Below are 22869 nucleotides of genomic sequence, written 5' to 3' on the forward strand. Positions count from 1 at the left end.
ATTCTTTTAGTGTGTTGTTAGATTTGGTTTGCCAGTATTTGTTGCTCTATATTCACCTTCTTTTTATTTTCTTGTGGTGTCTTTTTTTTAAAGATTTAGTTTATTTATTTATTTCTCCCCATCCCCTCATTGTTTGCACTTGCCATGTCTGTTCATCTTCTTTCTTTTAGAGGGCACCAGGAGTCAAACCCGGGATCTCTGATGTGGAAGGGAGGTGCCTAATCTCTTGAGCCACTTCCATTCCTTGCTTTGCTGTGTCTCTCATTATGTTTTTCTTCTTGTGCCTCTTGTGGCATCATCATGTTGTCCCACTTGCCGTGCCTACCAGTCATATCAGCTTGCTGTCTTGCTTGTCTTCTTTAGGAGGCACTGGGAAACTCTGGTTCCCTGCTTTGTTGTTCTCTCATTACGTTTTTTCTTCTTGTGTCTCTTGTTGTATTATTTTATTGCATCAGCTTGCTGTGCCTGCCCATTGCACCAGCTTGCTTCTTCTTTGGGAGGTACCAGGAACTGAACCAGGGACTTCCCATGTGGTAAGTGGGAGTTCAGTCACTTAAGTCACATCTGCTTCCCTCTTTTTTGATATATATGGAGAATGGAGAAAGGGTAGATTGGGAGAAGTATTATATATTTGTGTCTTCATTTGCTAAAATAGAAAAATCAGTGGAAAAGATATAACTGTGATAAGTAAAAAAATCATAGTATAACTCTAGAGTATAGGGGATGTGTATGATTAGGTAAGTAAGAATCCTTCCTTTGCCATTATCTAAGTATCTCCCATTGTGTTATAGCTAGTGTTGTTTGTTACAGTTTTAGTAATAGGTCTGGATTTACCCTTTATTAGGGAGATTCTCATACCAGTTTTATTGCTCCCATGGTACAGTCTCATATTAGTCTCTTCTGTTATATTCTTCTGCTTACAAGACTCTTAATATTTATGTTGATTCCCTTTCCTCTCTCAGAATATTTTTCTTTAACATCTCACTGCATTCTGTAAGAATGCTTCTTTCTGTAAGTAAAAAGAAACTCAATTTAAAGGAACTTAAATGTCTTTTTATTTCGCACTACACGATGTATGGTGGTAGCAGTGGCTGACAACAGTTCAATGGCTCAGCCATATTAGTGTCACCATCTCTATAATTCTCTGGCCTCTTTTCCATGATGGTAAGAAGGCTACCCCAGTTTTAGGTTCCCCTCTAGGTCCAGATATCATATTTCCCTTTAAGGCATGAAGGAAAGTGAGGGAGTGGTATCCTTTTCTTTTTTCAATTAGAGAAGTTATGGATTTACAGAACAATCATGCATAAATTATAGGATTCCCATATAATATCCTATTATCAACACCTTTCATTGTTGTGGAGCATTTATTACAATTGATGAAAGCAAATTTTATAGTTATACTATTAATATAGTCCATGATTTAACATTAGAGCTCACTCTGTTGTGTACTCCAATACATTTTTAAAAAATTTTATTCTAGTACCATATGCAGAAGCTAAAATTTCACCTGTAAACTAAATTAAAATATATAATTCAGTGCAGAAAATTATGTTTAAAATGTTGTGCTACTGTTACCACCATCCTAGTGGTATCTTTTATCTTGCTATGGTATTAGGGTCATGCTAGCCTCATAAAATAAATTTTATGGCATGTTCCCTCTTCAACTGTTTTAGAGTAATTTTAGTAGGATTGGCTTAAATTTCTCTTGGAGTGTCTGGTAAAATTCACCTGTGAAGGCTTTATCCTGGGCTTTTTTTTGTTAAGAGCTTTTGATTACTGATTCAATCTCTTTACTAATTGCTGTCTGCTGAGATCTTCTATTTCTTCCGGAGTCAGTGAAAGTAGTTTGTATGTTCCTAGGAATTTTTTTGCATTTCATCTATGTTATCTAATTGATTGGCATAGGTTGTTAATAGTGTCCTCTATAAACCTTTTTATCTCTTTGGGGTTGGTAATAATGTCCTCCCTTTCATTTCTGATTTTAATTCTGCATTCTATCTCCTTTTCTCTTTGTCAGTCTAGCTAATCGTTTGTCAATTATACTGGTCTTTTCAAAGAACCAACTTTTGGTTTTGTTGATTCTATTACTTTTTTTCTTCCAGCAAATAAACAGAGTAAAGAATACAGAAAGGGCAAATAACCTCTGTCACTACGCAGCACAAAGAGTCCAAAAGGGCAGGGAAGAAGTCCCGTCATGGTCAGCCTTCCAGGCTGGCTGAAACCTGCTCCAGGCTGGGTTGATAGAGGCAGCTCCAAATGCCCCACTTGGTGTCAGAGAAGAGACAACCTATACTGTTTAAGAGTAGTTTTTATCCATCTTGTGGAGAGCGCCCACCATTGAGAATTCCTGTTCTGATGAGCATTGAGGGCTGCTTGTTCCTGGGTTTAAGGTCTGGCCAGGCTTTTTCGTTAGATTTAACATCTCTGCCAGTTGTGTCACACAGTAGGAAGGAGGTGAGAGTAGCAGTAGACCAGAGGATGGCCACTTTTAGTGTGTGTTTGTGACTTCTGTAAAGAAGGAGTGGGGGCAGATGAGGTCTGAGTGAAGCAGCTTGACACCCAACACCCTGGGAGGAGACAGTGAGGCAGGTTGGTAAGGGAAAGGAGGGAAGACTGGCCAACCTGGACCCAGGGTCACATGGCCATGAAACCCCACCTGGAAACTCCCTGAGGGAAAGGCTGCTGCCAAGAGTACAGCCAGAAAGACCCTGCGAGACCCCGGCCACGAGAATCCCATTTGGAACGAGAATCCTATTTTTCTATTACTTTCTTATTCTCTATTTCATTTATCTTCACTCTAATCTTTGTTATTTCTCTCCTTCTGCTTGCTTTGGGTTCAGTTTGCTCTTCTTTTTGTAGATCCTCCAGTTGTGAGGTAGGTGTCAGATTTTAAATCTTTCTTCTATTTTTAGTGTAAGCATCTCAGCATTGCTTTTGCTACATCCCGTAAGTTCTGGTATGTTGCGTTTTCATCTTCATTTACTTCAAAGTATTTCCTAATTTCTTCTTACCCATTTGTTGTTTAAGAGTGTGTTAATTTCCACATATTTATGAATTTTCTAATTCTCCCTCTGTCATTGTTTTCTTCATTCTATTGTGGTCATAGAGGATACATGGTATGATTTCAATATTTTTAAATTTATTGAGACTTGTTTTGTGTCCTTGCATGTGGTTTATCCTGCAGAATGGGCACTAAGAAAAAAGTATATTCTGCTGCTGTTGGAAAAAGTGCCCTATATTAGGTCTGTTAGGTCTAATATGTAGTATCATTCAAGTTTTCTATTTCCTTATTGATCAACATCTTAGATGTTCTATCCATTATTGCAAGTGGTGTATTGAAGTCTCCTACAATTACTGTAGAACTGTCTTTCTCCCTTAAAATCTGTCAATATTTGCTTCATATATTTTGAGGCTCTGCTGTAAGTTGTATATATATTTATAATATTGTATTCTTTTGAATTGACCCCTTTATCATTATATATGACCTTCTTTGTAACTCATAACAGTTTTTAACTTAATTTCGGTTTTATCTGATATTAGTGTAACTACTCCATCTCTCTTTTGCTTACTATTTGCTTGTTATATATTTTTTTTCTATACTTTCAACCCACTTGTTTCTTTGATTTTAAGGTGAGTTTCTTTAATATAGTATATGATAGGATCATGCTTTTTTAATCCATTCTACTAATCTCTGCCATTTGACTGGAGATTTTAATCATTTACATTTAAAGTCACTACAGATAACATAGGACTTTCTTCTGCAATTTCACTGTTTGGCCTTTGTAAGTCATACCTTTTTTTGTTCCTCAATTCTTCCATTAATGCCTTGCTTTCATATTCATTTGATTTTATGTAGTGTACCATTTCGAGTGCCTTCTCTCTTTCTGTATATATCTTTCAGATATTTTCTTTCCGTTACCATAAGGCCTAAATTTAACATCCTAAATCTATAACAATCATGTTTGATTTGATACCAACTTAACTTCAATAGCATACACTGTATACACTGTGCCTAAACCACCTGTCTTTCAACCTTTTTTTTTTGGTCTTTGGTTACAAATAATATCTTTATGCATTGTGTGTCCCAGACTATGGATTTATCATTTACTTCTTATGCATTTGCATTTTAGAACCTGTGAGAAGTAAAAAAAATGGTGTTATATACTAAAAATATAATAAAATTTTACTGGCATTTATAATTACCCATATGGTTATCTATACTAGAGATGGTTATTTCTTTATGCTTCTTTGATCTCCTATCCACTGTCCTTTCCTTTAAGTTTGAAGAATTATCTTTAACACTGCTCATAGGACAGATCTAGTGGTGATAAACTCTCAGATTTTGTTTATCAGGGAATGTCCCAATCTTTCCCTCATTTTTGAAAGAAATTCTTACTGGATATGAATTTCTTTGTTGCTCAATTGTTTTCTTTCAGCACTTTAATGTTTTGTACAGTACCTTCTTGCCTCCATAATTTCTGATGAGAAATCAGTACTTAATCTTATTGGGACTCACTAATGCATAACTCATTGCTATTCTCTTACAGCTTCCAAAACTCTCTCCTTGTCCTAGGTATTTGACATTTTGTCTACTATATTCCTGAGCATGATTTTCTTTGCGCTTGTCCTGTTTGTGGTTTGTGCGCTTCTTAAAAATGTATATTCTTGTCTTTCATTAAATTTAACAAGTTTTCTCCTATTATTTCTTTAAATATAACTTTTGCCCCTTTCTCTTTTTCTTCTCTTTTTTGGACATCCTTAATGCATATATTTTTATATTTCATGGTGTCCCCCATGGCTCATAGCCTCTGTTTACTTTTTGCATTCTTTTTTCTTTCTGCTCCCCAGTCTATTATTTCAATTATCTTGTGTTTAATTTCCCTAATTCTTTCTTCTGCAAGCTCTAATATGCTGCAGAATGCCCTAGGGAATTTTTCATTTCAGTTATCATCATCTTCAACTTCAATATTTGCTTGGTTCTTTTTCAAAATTTCTATCTTGTTATTGAGAGTTTCATATTATTCTTTCATTGGGTTCCCGATATCCTTCAATTCTTTTCCCATGTTTTCCTTTATCTCCTTGAGTATGTTGAAAATCACTTTTTTTCAGTTTCTGTCCAATATGTTCAAAGTCTGGTATTCTTCATTGATAATTTTTGGATTTTTATCCTGTTCCTTTGGATGGATCAACATTTCCTGTTTCTTTGGATATAATGTAATCTTTTTGTTTCGTATTGTGTATTTTAATATTTTTTATGTGTTAACTCTGAGGCAGTACCTGAGATGTCTGTCCCTTAAACCTATATCCAGCTGGTAATATGATAGACTTCCTTGAACTTCTGGAACTAACAAAAACAAACTGTCCTAGTTTTCCAAAGGCTGCCAATGCAATATACCAGAAATGGAATAGTTTTTAGTGGGAAATTTATTAGGGGTTAAAGCCTACAGTTCCAAGTCTGCAAAACTGTCCAAATTACAGCACCATTGGAGATACTTTCTCACTGAAGCTAGCTACTGGCAATCCTGGAGTACTGCCACATGTTGAGGCAAGATGGTGGCCAGTCTTTACTTAGGTCCCTGCCTTCCCCTCTGCGTTCACCATCTCCCCAAGCCCACCTGTGGGCAAATAGGCATATGACTTGTCTCCTTCTGAGCCTCCTCTCTCAGTCCTGGCTATTCTGCTTTCTTCCTGAGCCCAGCTATGTATGATCAGGCACAAGGCTCATCTTTTCAGCCTTAAGGTGCTTCAAGAGTCCAGCCTTTCAGGGTCTTCTTTCCATATTTCTATGCTTTGCTGATTCCAGACTCTGGGCCCTCTCTCAGACTCTTGGTGCTTCTCTGTCTTCCTGCAGTCCTCTCTCTCACATGGTAGGATCAAAATGACAGCTTTTTTTCTTTGTATCTCTTCTCTGTATCTCCATTTATATAAGGCTCCAGTAAGAGGACACAGACCTAAGCTGAGTCACACCTTACTGGTATAGTCCAATCAAAATCATTCTAATCAAGTAATCTAATCAAAGTACCTTAACCAAATCTAATGCAGTCAAAGGGTCTTACATGCACAGGAATGGATTAGTTCAAAAACATAATCTTTTTTTGGGATTCACCAAATTCAGATTGTCACACAAACCCATCAAAGCAAAGAACACCCATCACAGTCTTTGCAAATATACTCTGTCTTGGCTGGTGTTCTCCTTCAAAGCTTAGCCTTTCTATTGAGAATGTCAGCTCAAGGCAAATGTGAAGGGCAGCACCCTCTCCATCTTTTCTGAGTCTTTTGCTAAGTTTATGCTTACTTGTGGCCTTAGGAATTCCTCGTTTTACAGGAATCAAATTTCCTTTCTATTCCCCATGAAATAAACTTTCCTCACCTACCAATTCTCTATTGTATATATTAAGGCAGGTAATCCTTTGTGCCAAGCCTCTTTTTCTTAATAGTTTCTTAGGCTGACTAGAAACAAACTGCGAGCTGCTTCTACCTGAAGGGCAAATACTAGGAGGGTGAGTCAGTGAAGAGTGTGTACTCCGATGTGCCTGTATATTGATGCCAGTCTATCAGGATGCAGCCTGAAAGACTGAAAAAAGAAACTCTTTGCTGAAAGAGGGAAAGAGTGAAAGAGTGTTTAAAGAGTGTTCTCCTGACTTGGCACACATCCATTTACTGCAACCCTTTAATGTCTTCTGTAGTTTTGAGGAAGATGACTCTGCCAGTTTTTGTTAGTTGTTGAAAGTTGTTCTGTAGGGGAACAGCACCCTGGAACATTTTGCACCGTCATCTTGGTTGACTGGAAGCTTACCCTGAAATGAATTTAACTTGTTCTCTATAATGGTCATTAGATCTAGATGCATGATTAGATTCAGGGCCAGTTTTTAGGCAAGAACATTTCGTAGGTGGAGCTCTTTTCTTTCTATTGCATCACACCATGAGGCTTATAACATGTTTTTATCTCAGTTTTAGTGATGCTAAAATTGATGATTGGAGTACTAGCCTGATCACTTACTTAGGAAATTCCTTGCCAACTTTCACCTAATGGTTTTCACATCCAATGATGATGTTTGCATAGATGATTTCAGTAGAATTCGAAACAATGGTGATTTTTCTAAATTGATTTTTCTTCCTCGTTTAGTAGCTTTAATTCTTCTATGAATAAGAAATTTAGCAATTATTTGGTTGCACTGAAATACAGTTTATACTAGAAAAGCAGAATAAATTCTTCATTCTTTTTATCAATTTTCAAACTAATGTGTTGGTGCCCTAGAAACTTCCAAAATGACTGATGAGTTTCTTTTTTAATGTAAGTATGAACTCTTAGATATTGATACATTTGTATGTATTTCATGATTATTTTTTATGTGTAATAGTTATTATGCTTTCTAATCCTCAAATTTTCCCATCTTAGACCAGTGGGAGTCCCTAGAAGTTGGCTTCTGTCCCTTTTGATGTTAATTCATTAGTGTTTAATAGCTTTCTTAACTCTAGCACAAGGTATGGTTGGCTCATCTTCTATGTTCTGTGCCTCAAACTGGGAATCAGCCATTTTCCTACTCTATTTTCTTAAAAAGGAAACCATCTAATGCTTCCAACTTCAACATGGTAGATATTAGAATGTTTGTGTTTCCATGACACCCCAGTTCTTCTGTTAGAAATTCTAAGATGCACAGTCAAGAACTACAATCCTTAATGATTACCCTCTTCCCTTTTCTACTTCTCCAAACCCATGGCTGAGAGATTATTAATAAGAGCAATAAGAGGTGGTAAAACCACTAAGATCGTTACCTTGAATGGAAAGAACATTAAAAAGATGCCCTCAGGATTAGAAAAACTGCCTGGTCTGATGATTCTAGACCTGAAGAATAATATTATTTCTGAAGTGTGCCCAGAGATAAGCACCTTGACCCAGGTGAGGAATAGCATATCTTTTTGGATTGCGGCTAGAGAATAGGAAAAGTTAAAACAGGAGAGGACAGAACCAAAGGACTTAGGTGCTTCCTTCTCTGGAGATTTATTGTGGAGTATTATTGGAGAGGCATGAGAAGGCTTTCTTAGGGAATTCCATCTGGTAAGGGGAGAAGATGTTTCAACTCTTCATGTGCTCTTTGGCCCACATCTGGAATCAGGGGACTAGGTCCCAGACACACTCATCTTTCTGCAGGCTATCATCTGGGAAGGGGTTGGAAGCCTGGATGTGCTCATCTACCTTGGAGGCTCACATCTGGAATTGGATTTGAGGATCATGGAGATGTCTTTCACCCCTCGGATTGTCCTGAAGCTCTTGCATATGGAATGAAGTAAAGTTTCGGATGTAGGAAGGGAATCCTTTTTCAATTTCCTAGAGCAGGCTGAACTTTGAAATCGAGTGTTGGCAGGGAATGAGAAGGAAGGGACATTCATTTCTTCTGAAGTAGTCTTTAAAAGAAGGTTAATACTTTAAATAAAGAATACCCCTCTTAAAGAGCAACATTGACACAAATGAATCCCAGATGCTTGTGTTAAATATTATTTGCCTAACAATGGGAAACTCCAGCTGCTAAAAATCTTGAGGTTGGGAAGGCAAGGGATATTAACTTTGTAACTGTCTTTTTGTTCACTTCTAAACTGTCACCAGCACTGAAAGAACCTATAAGCAGTTAAGTCATTGTAGCTGATTAGATTTAGCTGAGTTATAAAAAATTAATCTGTTTTCTTGCCTTCTACCTACTTCATTTCCTTTTAAGAAAATCTTTGAGCTTACATTCTGTGTCCATGTCTTTCAAGAAATAGGGTAATACTCACAAAGTGCAACTTTCAAAATTGCACTTGGGGTTACAAGACAAAAAATGATCTGACCTTTTCTTATGGAGTATAAGTGTTTCTGTCCAAAATAATTTAGGACTTCACCAAGCTTGAACTGAGCTGTTTTTTTCTCTCTGCTTTTTTTTTTTTCCTGTCAAAGTGTGCAGTGCATTATTTTATTAAGAAAATCAAATGCTGCAAATGCTTATAATAAAAAATGACTCTTTCCTGCCCCACTTGCCCTCATCCCCAATCTTGATCTCCATATATAATCACTTTTTTTAATAGATTATTTATTTATTTTTAAAAATTACATTCAAAAAATATGAAGTCCCATTCAACCCCACCGCCCCCACCCCCCACTCCCCCCACAGCAACACTCTCTCCCATCTTCGTGACTCATCCATTGCACCTGGTAAGTACATCTCTGAGTATCACTGCACCCCTAGTCAGTGGTCCACATCATAGCCCACATATATTTTTTTTCCTTGATTAGTCCATTTTAGGCACCACTCCCCTTTATCATCCCAGCAGTTATATCACTTTGTTTACATTGTGCACAGTTATCTTTTAATCTTAATTTTAGACCTTTATTTCTTCTTTCACCAACTTGTCTGTTTTAATATCACAATTTTTACAATGACATCAGCATCTATAATCCAATTTCAGTTCTCCTCCCCTTTTCCATGTCAGAAATTTTAAACTTCTTACTTTTACAAGATTTATAACATTTATATTCTGTTGAATTAAAACTAGATTAAATCTTCTTTGCTTTGTCTCTTGGAGAATTGTAAAATTATAAAATTTATATTGTGAATAAGTCAATATCATTTACAGTGTCAATTTTGTACTATGCTTATATTCCTTCTTTTATGTAACATTTTTTTCCTTTGAAGTTTCTAATTGCTTTTCATTTTTGTTTTGTGCTTTTTTCCTTTATCACTGCCTCATTTTATGCCAAACTGAATCATTACTACATTTTCTATCAAATATGCTTTTTTTCTTGAAGTAGTTTCCGCCAGAATCCTGCCATCCTCCTGCTCCAATTTAAGCTGATTGCTATCTAGGTTTGATATATATTCTGTCATCCTGTGACAAGCCTTTGTTGCTCTCAATTGGATCCAGTTTCCCATATCCCATATTTTCCTCTTTCTTGGTTTACTCCCTTATTTTGCAAGAGTATGCCTCTAGTTATCATCCCAGTACAGGTATGTGGTAGATAAATTTTTCAAGTCTTTGCATGTCTGAAAATGTCTGTATTCTTCCCTCATATTTGAGTAATAGTTGTTCAGTAAATACAGATTGTAAAATATATTTCCTCAGGAATAAAAGCCTGAGAGTTTGATTATCAGTCCTTTGGCATCTTCTTGTGGCTTCCTCCTACAGCTTCCTTCTTACTCTCTTACTATTTGGTAAAATTTTAACTTTAAATTTTAACTTCTTTTTGCTTGCTGTCAACTTTCTTAAAATAAAGAGCTGGCTCCCCTCAGCTCTTACAATCATACCATTAGGAATGCAACTGATTCGAAACTAGGCTTCTTGTGGTCTGTCTTTAAAGTACTTTAAAAGTTGGATTCAGGCCAATGACATTACGTTGTTTAGCTGCTCATGAAGTAGCAATTATTTTCTATAGTATCTCCGAAGTTGTGGAATTTCCAAAAATACTATTTGCTTTAAATTGGGTGTTCTAGAATTAGCTCCAAATGAAATGTGCTAGAAGTCCTCAAAGAATAGATGTAGTTTATTCATACAGTTCAGAAATGTTGCTCATTTTCACTGTTGCTAATAGCAGACAGAAGTTTAAGAAAAGAGAGAGCAGACAAAAGTTTAAGAAAAGAGAGAGAGAGAGAGAGATTAGACAGCTGGAAAGAATTCTGACTGAGAGTTTGGAAGTCCTGGATGTCTTACCTGCCTCAGCCATTTATCAGCTATATCTAAGGTACTTCATCCCTCTAGGCCTCCATCACTGCCTTCATTCATTCAGTCCACACTTAATATTGAGCACCATCTGTGTCCCAAGCACTAGGGACTGATGACTCAATAATGAGCGAAACAGATGAAAAACCCTCATGGAGCTTACATTCCAGTTATAAGAGATGTAAGAAGCAAGCAAAATAAATAGAATGTTAAGTGGTGATTAGTACTGAGATGAGAAGAATTAATGACTAGATGAGAAGAAAAATAAAGCAGAGAAAGAGGACAGGGCATGTCATGGCATTCGGAGGAAATGCTGATAAAGAACCTCTTTTGCAAAGTGCCCTTGTGGTCTTTATAACTTGGTAATGTGTATGTCAGATTGTAAATATTATAGTAATTCCTATTCTAACAGTGTTCTGTAAATGCCCCAAATGTATTTACAAGTTAGTGTGAGCTCTTTAAGTTAGTAACACTCTTAGCTTGTTTTACTACAGCTCATACCCTTTATCAATAATGTTTAGGACTACTTCCCCTACAAATTTAAAAAAATTATACTTTATAATTCACTTTTGTAATAGTTTCTTTTATTATAGTAGGAAATCTGTTTGCCCCAATCTACTTGCCCCCTATTTTCCATAGAATGCAAAGTATAAGTATTGTTTTGATATTTTTTAAATTCCTAAAACAAAATACTACGTTTAAATTTCTGCACTCATGAAATGGTATAGAATAGAATAACAATATCAGCCATCTATTGAGAGCCAGATACAATGCTACATTGACTTTCTGTAATCTATTTTTTTATTTTATTTTTATTTACTTATTTATTTATTTTAAGTAATTTTTTCTCCCCCCTCCCCAAACCCCCCTGTTGTCTGCTCTCTGTGTCCATTTGCTGCATGTTCTTCTTTGTCCGCTTCTGTTGTTGTCAGCAGCACGGGAATCTGTGTCTCTTTTTGTTGCATCATCTTGTGTCAGCTCTCCGTGTGTGTGGCGCCATTCTTGGTCAGGCTGCACTTTCTTTCATGCTAGGCGGCTCTCCTTACGGGGCACACTCTTTGCGCGTGGGCTCCCATACACAGGGACACCCCTGTGTGTCATGGCACTCCTTGCGGGCATCAGCACTGCATGTGGGCCAGCTGCACACAGGTCAGGGAGGCCCAGGGTTTGAACCGTGGACCTCCCATGTGGTAGACAGATGCCCTAACCACTGGGCCAAGTCTGCTTCCCACTTTCTGTAATCTTTAAGGAAGTTATTAGTCCCATATTGTTAAAAAGATGTATGGGTCAGGACAAAGTTAAGTCACTTGTCTAAGGTTACAAAACCAGTGAATACATTTGTAAAATGAGGTCTGTTTTGAGGCTGCTTTCAGCTCTACTGTTTTATTATTCTGTTATTTAATGTAAAAGTTACTGGGGTGTGGTGTTTACTTTATGTTTCCTAAGAATAAAAACTGGATTATGTGAAGATGGCAGGTTTGAGCATTACGTGGATTGTCCCTACCTCTGTTTTATTGTTTTGTTTTGTTTTTAAAGATTTATTTATTTAGTTACCCCCTCCCCCCAGTTGTCTGTTGTCTGTTCTCTGTGTCTATTTGCTGTGTCTTGTTTCTTTGTCCGCTTCTGTTGTCAGCGGCACGGAAAGTGTGGGCAGCGCCATTCCTGGGCAGGCTGCACCCTCTTCTCGTGCTGGGCGGCTCTCCTTACAGGGTGCACTCCTTGTGCGTGGGGCTCCCCTACGCGGGGGACACCCCTGCGTGGCAGGGCACTCCTTGCGCGCATCAGCACTGCGCATGGGCCAGCTCCACACGGGTCAAGGAGGCCCGGGGCTTGAACCGCGGACCTCCCATGTGGTAGACGGACGCCCTAACCGCTGGGCCAAGACCGTTTCCCATGTTTTGTTTTGTTCTGTTTTGTTTTTGTGTATTCATTCTTTCAACAATTATTTACTACTCATCACCTTGTGTTTATGCTGGGTGAACAAAACATGGTTCCTACCTTCATGTTTGAGATTAAATTAAATATTAATATATGTAAAGCTCCATGCCTGGCACATGGGAACTTTGCAATAAATTATAGCTGCTATTATAATTATGATTTTCGTTTTGTAACTGGCAACAATAAAATGGGGGTGGAAACTTCTTTACAGAATACAGATCCCACCTCTTCTCTCTTGCTTTCTTTGCTAATTTAACTAGTGAAGCTCTGGAAATTTTCAGTTAGTTCTACTGACGTAGAAATGCGTTAATGTTCTGGAATTTATTATGATGCATTTGACCCATGACTGATGAAGTACAATGGCTTGGTATATCAACAATTTTCAAAGAAGCACTTTATGGTTCTTGGGGCAGAGACCTTGCCTTGTCCTTAATGCCAGGCACCTAGTAAGCAATATAATGTCAACTTGAGTAGAATGGCGTGCAAACATTTGTTAAAGTCCAGCTAAACCAAGCTCAACACTACCGTGATTATGGAATCACATAGGCGCAAAGGCCCCTTATAGGTTAGTCAGACATTGTTTAAAAATACCCAAAGAAACAATTATCCATCACCTCCAATTATGTGCAGCACTGTTGATATGCATCATCACATTCAATGGCAGTGTAGCAATGTTTCCCCTAAGCTGCTCATGTGTGCGTTTGTTGTTGCCCAGGACAAATATATGCTCTGCCATAGCTTTTTATTTGACCATAAACAATTGACTGTAAATAAGACCAAATCTAGGCAGAGTTGGGTAGTTTGTAAATTTGTTACTGGGTCCCTAGTCTCTCCTTTACTTACTTTTACTGTCCTTACTGATGACCCCTGACTCAATCAACATTCATTCATTCATCCATTCATTCATTCTTATGTTCAGCAAATACTGTGCCTGCAATGGCGTAGGCATTCTGCTAGGTGCTGGCAATAAAAAAGGAACAGAAAATGGCCATGCATCCCTATTCTTAGGTTGAGTGGGTAAATATAATCGAATACAGAGATAGATGTAACATTATTATTGTGAAAAGTGCTGTGAAGGAGAATTACATTGTGCTATGCGAGTGTCTCATCAGAAAGTCAGAGAAGGTGTTCTTGAGGAAGGGCATCTGTGCTACAATCTGAGGATAAGTTACTAAGAGAGAAACCAGAGGGAAGAGCATATGGAAAGACTTCCCCTGTCTGTCCTTCCTTGAGCATTCTGGGGTTTACTCTCTAACTCTAATAGGACTGAAAGGAGCTGATATCATTTATACTGTTTATCAGCTTTAGGCCTTTTCTTTCTCTTGTCCCTACCCACTGGGAATCTTTCTCCATTAAGTAGGAAATGCCTCTTGTTTTCTAAGCCTGGCTTTTCTTTCAAACCAAGGATTCATCGTCCATTCTGGTTTATTCTATGTTGTCCTGGCACAAGTACACCCAGCATATTCTCTCTCTCCAAGTTCCTTCATTCCTCCTTTGCTTCCATTTCTATGCCTGAACCTGCATTTAGCCTGCTGCAGCCCTACTGGAACTTCAGCTTCTTCCTCCAGATGGCAGGCAGGTGTCTAGAAGAGGCCCAACCATCCTCTCTCACTTGCCAGCTGGGGCATGTGGAACCATTTACATAATTTCTCTGAGCCTCTCTTGATATATCAGTAAAATGGGTCTTATTCTTCCCTCCTAAGTTTGCTGTCAACACTAACTATATCATATAAAATGACTTTTCCTTATTAGTCACTCAGGAAACATCTCGCTCAAACATCCAAAGCGTAATTCTTCCAAACACTTAAGGTTTTGCCTTGTAATTGAATGTCAATGTGGTGTTGTAATTCCCCTTTTCAGATAATTTGGAACTCTTGTCCTTGTTTCTTATTTTTTCTTTCCTATAAAGCTTCTGACAGATAGTTCATTATTAATGCTTTTGCTATGTGTCTTAGTTTGCCAGGCTGCTAAGACAAATACCACACGATGGGTTGACTTAAACAACAAGAATTTTTTGGCTCACACTTCAGAGGCCAGAAGTTCCAAATTAAAGTGTTGGTAAGGCCATGCTTTCTCCCCGATGTCTGTAATGTTCTGATGCTGGCTTACTGCAATCCTCGGGGTTCCTTGGCTTGTGTCTCTGCCTCTCATCACATGGTGATCTCTCTGCTCTGCCAATTCTCACTGACTTCTGGCCTCCCTTTATAAGAACTCCAGTAAAATGGATTAAGGCCCATCCTGATTCAGTTTGGCCATGCCTGAGCAGGATCTGAGAAGATCCTATTCACAAATGAGTCCATAGCCTAACTGATCTTCAAGGGGTCCTATTTATTTATTTATTGTCTTTTTTTTTTTTTTAGAGATACATATAATATTACTTCAAGGGTTCATACCCACAAATAGGGTATAAATTTACAAATAGGTTCATACCCACAGGAATTTGGGTTAAGATTAAGAACATGTTTTTGTTGGGATACACAATGTAATCTACCATACTCTGAATGCTACAGTAGGTTGAATTATGTACCTCTGGGGGTGAGGGAAACTTGTTTTTACTCTTAATCCATTCTTATAGGTATAAAGCTACTAAATAGGGACTTTTAAAGATTTTTTTTTAGTTAAGGTATGGCTCAACTGAAAGAGGCTGGACACTGGTGCTATTACTACAGGCTTTAAGAAGAGAAATTCATGTGGAAGAGCAGAAACTAGAAGTCAGCAGAACCTAGAAGAGAAAGGAGTGGACTCTCATGCATTGGCATGTGATAGAAAAGCCAAGGATCAAGGTTTGCCATTAGCCAGCATCAGAGCCCCACAGTCCTCAGGGAGAAAGCATCCCCTTGCTGATGCCTCAGTTTGGACTTCTAGCCTTTCAGTCGTGAGCCAATACATTCCCATTATTTAAGCCAACCCGCTGTATGGTATTTGTGATTGCAGCTGAGAAAATAAGACAAATGCCAATCAGAGTCTTTCTTATACTGTTTGAGTAGAATGTGCCAATTTCATGGCACTGTGTTTAACTTATAAGTGCCTAGTGCTTAAAGGTCACAAGTTTCTCAGCGAAATGTCTAGAAATTGGATGGTTTTCTGGACCTTGACACTTCTGAAATTCCCATTAAATTATCATTGTTTTGAGGGCAAGAAATTTGACTTTATGTGTTAGGAAGTTACTACAAAATTTAAATGATGGTTTTAAAATTGGCCAAGTTATTTGAATAAACAAATTCTTTCAGGAACAGCTGGACTCAGAAGACACTTTTGGAACATATATTGAACTGTGGTTTTAAACATACCAGAGTCCTAAAAAAATGCATTTATAAGAATTAGCAGTGTGAGTCATAATACTGACCTCCCACACATACATTGGCCATGCCCTTGCTATTTAAAAACCATATTACTCTTTTCTAATTAGTTTAATTCAATTATTTTTAATTAATAATGGTTGATAGAACCTAGCACAATAGTGTGTACTATTTGGGTATAACAAATGTGGATATTCATTGTGTTAAGGTATTTAAAGGTTAATACTTCAAATACTGGCTCAAACACATTTATACATGTTATAGGAAAGGGATCCAATAGTTTATTCCAAAATGTTTTCATCAAGGGATGATTTAGTTCAGGAAACTTCTAGATAAATGTGAATATTTGAGCTGGTTTTTTTTTAAAATATATACTCTTTAAAAATGTTTTTATCCTAGTTAGTCATGGGTTTAAAAAATTTCACATAATTGAAGGACTTAATAAAGAGCATGAGGTTTGAAATTTTTGTGGTAATTTATAGAGCATAGAATAATTAAATGTTAGCAGAGGTTGCAAGTTCTAGGTATTCATGTGATAAGCACTACATTGACTCCAATATAGTGGTTAGTGAAGATGAGCAGATGGCTAGAAATAAAGAAAACACTCAGCCCAAACAGAAAGAAGTGAATCAAGCTGGGTACACTGAAGCAGATTGAGCTCAGTAGATACTTTATTTGAAAAAAAAAAAACTGATGGAAGAACCATCATGAATATGCCATCATTTGAACCATTAGCTTACAGAAATGACCTAAGCAGGCAGCATTCAATTAATATTTATTGAGAATCTATGATATTCTAGACGTTGTTTTTAAATGCTAGGTTAATCAACTACAGACACTGTAATTGCAAATTGTCCAACTTAAAGTTGAATCTCTTTTTTAACCATAAATCATAGCCTGGACCTCAGATCCCTTTTCTGTAAAATTAGAGTTATTGTGAGGACTACAAGACAGCTTAGTGTGGTGTTTGGTGCATATTAAATTAGATTTAAATGTTAGTCATTAACATTAATAAATTAAGAAATTCAGAAAATTTTCTCCTTAAATTTCTTATCCTCTGTTCTCCTTATGCGAAGATTGCTGTTCATTGAATTTAGATTATATAATCCAAAGGCATCAATGAACACTGAGACATTTATCTCATATCTAAGTTGTAAGAAGAAATGCAATCATTTATTGCAAGACAGGCCACAGATAGGTTATAAATGAGAAGTATGAGTGGGTCATGGTGTGAAATAAATCTAATTTAGAAAGAGTTGGATTAAGCCAGGGGTTCTTAACAAGGGGTCCATGAGCTTGAATTTAAATGAAAAAAAAAAAACCTTATTCTTGTGGGGACCTGTTGGCGTGGGTATGATATATTTATTAAATAATCCACAGTATGTGTGGACTTAGTAAGGGGTCTGTGGTTTTCACCTGACTGGCAAAGGGGTCCTTGGAACAAAAAAGGTTAAGAGCCCTTGGATTAGACAGACGCTACATGGGGCTGGTATTCAAAGATAAGGAAAGGCAATAGTGAAGTTGGAAACATTTAGAATTATTGAGTAAGGAAATTCCCCATGAGTTGTTTATTTGGAAAGCTAGTTTAGATATAATCGAGTAGGTCTGGTTATAAGGAATTTAGGTGAAAATACAGTCCATTATTTGCATTCTTCTGCTGTATAATGATATAAGCAGGCTGTAATGAGAACTAGAACTAGGATGATTGCAATGGAATAGAAATAAAGATGCATCTAAAAGGAAATTATGAGAATAAAACTTTGTGACATTGGTTTTAGGTTAAGGGAGAGAGGGATGTTCTAGGTGACTCCCAAGTTTGGCTACCATAGTGTTATGAGAAAGTTGGGTGTGCTAAACAAAGTGAGATGTGAAAATAGATCTGTTTTATCCAGGGAAATGTCCAGTTTTATACACCGAATTTAGAGTGACAACATCACATCCACTGGAGACATCCTATTAACCAAAACAAGATGCATTTTTTACAGGGATATATGTAAATTCCTATATTTAGGTTAAGAAAAAAATTCCATTGCACAAGTGCAGGATATGGGTTATCTGCTTGACCTTTAACTTAGGCTCTTTTCTTAGCCACAGAGTTAATTATGCACCAAAAATGTGCCCTTCTGCTAAGAATGAATGCCATGTTAGGCTGCATGAATAGGAGTGTTGTAGTGATCTGCCCAAGGGGAACTCAGTGGTCCCACCAGCCTCTTTGCTAGTCAGATCATATTTCAGTCTCATCCTAGGTGCCATGTTTTAGAGAGGTACACACAAAAATTGGAGAGTGAATAGGATGGTGAGGAGTCAGGAAATTATGTCCTGAGGGAAATGGTTAAGGAAAGAATAGAACAAATTCAGAGAACTATGATAGCAATCTTCAAAATTGCAAAAGATGGTTGGGGGCATGGATAAAACCAATTTTTTAGTGATTGCTTTGGGAATAAATGGGTAGAAGTTACAAAAAGCAAAAATATAAAATAAATAATAAAGCTTCCCCAAAAAGATAAAAAGAGCCCTCCTTACTGGGTGTATTCATGAGGAAGGTATATAATTGACCAACTTTTAAAAAGGTGATTTATAAAAGTTCCTTCTAATTGTCAGATGCCATACTTGTCTGGAATATGGGTCCAAATGAAATCACTTAGGAGCAATGGGAACTTTCTATGAAAGTCTTTCTATGAATGTTTTCTGTGAAAACATGCCAGTTAACAAAACACTGCATCTGCTCCTTTTGGATGTCTGCTTCTTCTGGAACCCTTTGATAGTAAAACACCTTTTGGAACAACCATGTCAAAGTATCTAAAATATCTCACCTCAAATGTCATCTTCTAGTGGAGGCCTTCCCTGATGATGCACCTAGACCTCAGTTACTTTCCCTCCCATTATCTTTCTTTCTTTCTCTCATAGAGAGCACTTAGCTTTCAAAGAAATTATTTATTTGTGTACTTATTTGTTGTCTGTCTCACTTCCTAACATATAAACACTATGAAAGGGGACCTTGTTTGTCTTGTTCCCTGCTATATTTCTACCATTCAGAATTGTACTTGGCACATAATAGACACATAAAATTGTTTAATCAATGAAAAATCTCAGCTGGGACTGAGGTATTTCTTAAAAATAATTCAGGAACCGGGTGTGGCTCAAGTAATTGGGCTCCCGTCTACGATATGGGAGGTCCAGAATTTGATTCCCAGGGCCTCCTGGTGAAGGCAAGTTGGCCCGAGTGGCAAGTTGGCCCACACAGATGCTTAGTGCTGGCCTGCCTGATGAGCTGGCCTATGCAGGAGTGCTGGCCCACGTGGCAAGCTGGCACAGTGGAGAGCTGGCACAGCAAGATGACACAATAAAAAGAGACAGAGAGGAGAGACAGTAAGAGATGCACAGTCTAGGGAGCTGAGGTGGCACAAGAGATTGAATGCCTCTCTCATATTCCAGAAGGTCCCAGGATTGGTTCCCAGTGCTACCTAAAGAGAAAGGAAGTAGACAGAGAAGAATGCGTAGTGAATGGACACAGAGAGCAGACAATGGGGGTGGGGGAGATAAATAAATAAATCTTTTAAAAAAGTAATTCTAGGGGGTATATGGGGACCTCTTATTTTTCTGAATGTAACATTTTTAAAAAACGAGAGAGAAAAAAAGATACTAAAAAAAAGTAATTTAGTCCTTGCTACCATCCTTTACATAGAATTTATGCTAAAATTCTGACATATAGAAGAGCACTGCTGCCTCCTGTTTTTTTAAATTATTATCACTTGAGAAGTTGTGGGTTTACAGAAAAATCATGTATAAAATACAGGGTTCCCATATACCACTCTATTATCAACATCTTGCATAATTGTGGTGCATTTGTTAAATTGATGAGAGCACATTTTTATAAGTATATTATTAAATATTGTCTATGGTTTACCATAGGGTTCATGGTGTTAAACAGATGAGATTGTCCTATCCTGAATGTCATCTTACCTATTTTATACCATCTTCTTAGAAGCTGTGTTGGGTCAGAAACCAACTGTGGCAACCACTTATTCCATTTCCCTTGATAGGTCTCCAAAATGACCTTCTCTTTGAATGACTTACATCTTCTCCAAGCAGATGACTTTGTTTCATGTTCCATTGAGAAAACATGCTCGAATAAGGAACTCCCTCATCTTCCTATCACCTGATCCATCCACTTACCTGATCTGTATCTACCTGCTCTACCTTTCCTTTCACTACTCCTGGAGAAGAGTCCCTATTCTTATCTAAGGCCAGCACCCATTAGTACTTTAGACCCTATTATCTTTCATCTTCTAATGATTTTGATTCTGTAGCCATCCCTCTCTTTATATGAGCAATTTCTCATACTCTACAGAGTATTTCCACCAGCATACTTATAAGTTGCACTGTCTTTCATCTTGGAAGTACAAAAAAAAAAAAAAAACCCTCCAGCTACTGCATCACTTTATAGTTTTCCTTCACAGCAAATTTCTTAAAAGAATTGTCTACTAGTTATTGTCTTTGCCTTCTCACATTTTCCTCACAGCCCACTTCAATCAGATTTTCTTTTTCAACACTTCACCCCTATGGTTAAGGTCACTCATGACTTTCATGTTGCTAAATACAGTGTTTTGTTTCTACGCTTTTTGGTTTACTTGTCGTTTTCCTCCATAATTTGACTCATATCTTCCTTCTTAAATATTTTCCTTTTCCTTCTTTTCCCTTTTCTTTCCCGTTGGGCATTCTGTGACACTATATATCTTGGAAAGACTGAGACAAGGGCTTCTGTAACTTACTGACACAGTCCTCTCAGGAGAAAACTTTAAGGTAGTGAGGGAAGTTGGCCAGGTCAGGGAAAGAAACTAGGAAAGATGTTTCAAGAGAAATTTAGCTTATGCCTTATCTGTCTGGAACTCTGTATCATGCTTTGCTCCACAGAGGCAAAGGGGATGGGCTGTTACATCCCTGCATCCATCATTGGCTACAGGCCACCCTTGGAGGGTGGGTACTATGGATTGAATTATGTCCCTCACAAAGACACTCAAATCCTAACCTCTAGTCCTGTGGATATGAACCCATTTGTAAATAGGATCTTAGAAGTTGTTATTAGTTATGATGAGGTCAAACTGAATCAGGATGGGCCTTCATTCAACATGACTGGAGTTCTTATAAACAGAAAAAATGTGGACTCAATCATCAGTAGAAGACAGAAGGAGACAGATGTCTATGTGACAGATGCAGAGATTGAGTTATGGATTGCTGGCAAGCTACTACCAGAGCACTACTGACTTTGGAGAAAGCATGACTTGATAACACCTTGATTTTGTATTCCTAGTCTCCACAACTGTGAGACAACAAATGCTTGCTATTTAAGCCAAATGCCAGTCTATAGCAGCCCTTGCCAACTAAAACAGTGGGATAGAGGCATAGCCTCCCAGGTATCTCCAGGTAAAATTTCTCATATTAACCAAGGACAATTCTTCAGAGAAGGATGCAGGAGAAAACCCTCAGCAGGAAAAATCTACAAGTTGCTGAGGGATAGGAATACTGGTTCAATAAAAGGTATCTGGTGTACCAGATACTGTAGGAGTCCCACTCTTCCCTTCTATTTTGCCTTTCCCTTCTATTTCTCCTTCTCAATCTCTTTCTCCACTACATTTACTTCTTTCTCTGTGCTCTCATCCTTGGTAATCTTTTACAATCCAGTATGATGCCTTTTACTTGCTAAAAGCTCACAGATTTATCCACTGGTCTTGATCACTTCGAAGAACTCCAGATTTGCATTTACAACTGCCTACTTAATATTTCCATTTGAAGGACTGAAAAACACCTTAATTTTTAGATAGATAAAATGGAATTCTTGATTCTGTGTCTCTCTTCCAAACCCACTTTTGCCCCAGTCTTCTCCATATCACATACTCAAGCTCCAAAGATAGGTGTTATCATTGACTCTTCTTTCTCTCACATCTCACAACCTACATCCAAAGCGTATTTCAAACCCATTTACCTCTACCCACCTCTCCCACCACTATGCTAACTCAAGCCACCATTAGAACTCACCTGGATCACTGCAGTAATGCCTCTGTGATATTTCTGATTCACCTATTGCTCTCCTTGCAGACTCTTGTCTATTCAGCAGCCAGAGTGAGTGATCCTGTTAAAACATGAATCAGATATTATTACATGCCTGCTCAAAATCGTATAGCCATTTCCCACTGCACTTAAAATCCCAATCTCTTACTCTTACCCTTCTTTATAGAACTATATATAATCTGACCTCAGTTTTGCTGGGTTTCCTACTGTTTACCATGTTCACTCACATCAGCCACATCTCTCGGCTCCTCAATCACATCAAAAATGCTCCTGCTTTGGGATCTTTGCATTGACCATTTCTTCTTTCTTATTATCACCAAGATCTCAGCCCAACCTGATCAATGAAACATTCCCTCCCTACTCTTTTAATTATCTACAGACCATATAACCCTGTTATTTCTCTTATTAATTTGTTTATGCTTTCATTTATTCATTCATCCATTCATTGGATTGTTGATCTCTCATCATTACGATATAAGTTTCTTGAGGGCAAAGGCCTAATATGTCTTATTCACCTCTGTATACACAGCACCTAGAACTGGTGCCAGTTCATAGTAGGAACACAAAGCATATTTTTTGAATGAGTCTATAAATTAATGTTGACTCACCTACTTCTTTACAGATGGTTATATGCTCCTTTAGAATATGATCAGTTTACATTTTTTCATGATTCGATTATGGATATACTTCTAAGTAGCAAAAAAATTAATTGATTGTAATCAATACAATCAATACAATCAATTAATTGATTGTAAAAAAAAATTACAATCAAGATTGTTATATCCTGCAATTTACTTTTGATATAATATGAATCAAATCATTGTGTCATTTTCGTATATCTGGGCCCTAACCTCAGATATCCTACTTACAGATG

The 22869-nt window shown here is 37.5% G+C and overlaps 1 protein-coding gene across 1 annotated transcript in view; it reads left to right on the forward strand.

Annotated features, from left to right (window-relative positions):
• The first annotated feature begins 7694 nt into the window (after nt 1-7694).
• Nucleotides 7695-22869, forward strand: part of LRRC69 (leucine rich repeat containing 69) — a 113666-nt gene continuing 98491 nt past the window's right edge. Inside the window, exon 1 of the mRNA XM_004474735.3 lies at nt 7695-7900. Within this exon, the coding sequence (XP_004474792.1) occupies nt 7718-7900 (183 nt within the window). The 5' untranslated portion in view covers nt 7695-7717. The remainder of the gene's footprint in view (nt 7901-22869) is intronic.

Source organism: Dasypus novemcinctus, chromosome 14 (assembly GCF_030445035.2).
Source record: "Dasypus novemcinctus isolate mDasNov1 chromosome 14, mDasNov1.1.hap2, whole genome shotgun sequence".
NCBI classification, from domain to species: Eukaryota; Metazoa; Chordata; class Mammalia; order Cingulata; family Dasypodidae; genus Dasypus; species Dasypus novemcinctus.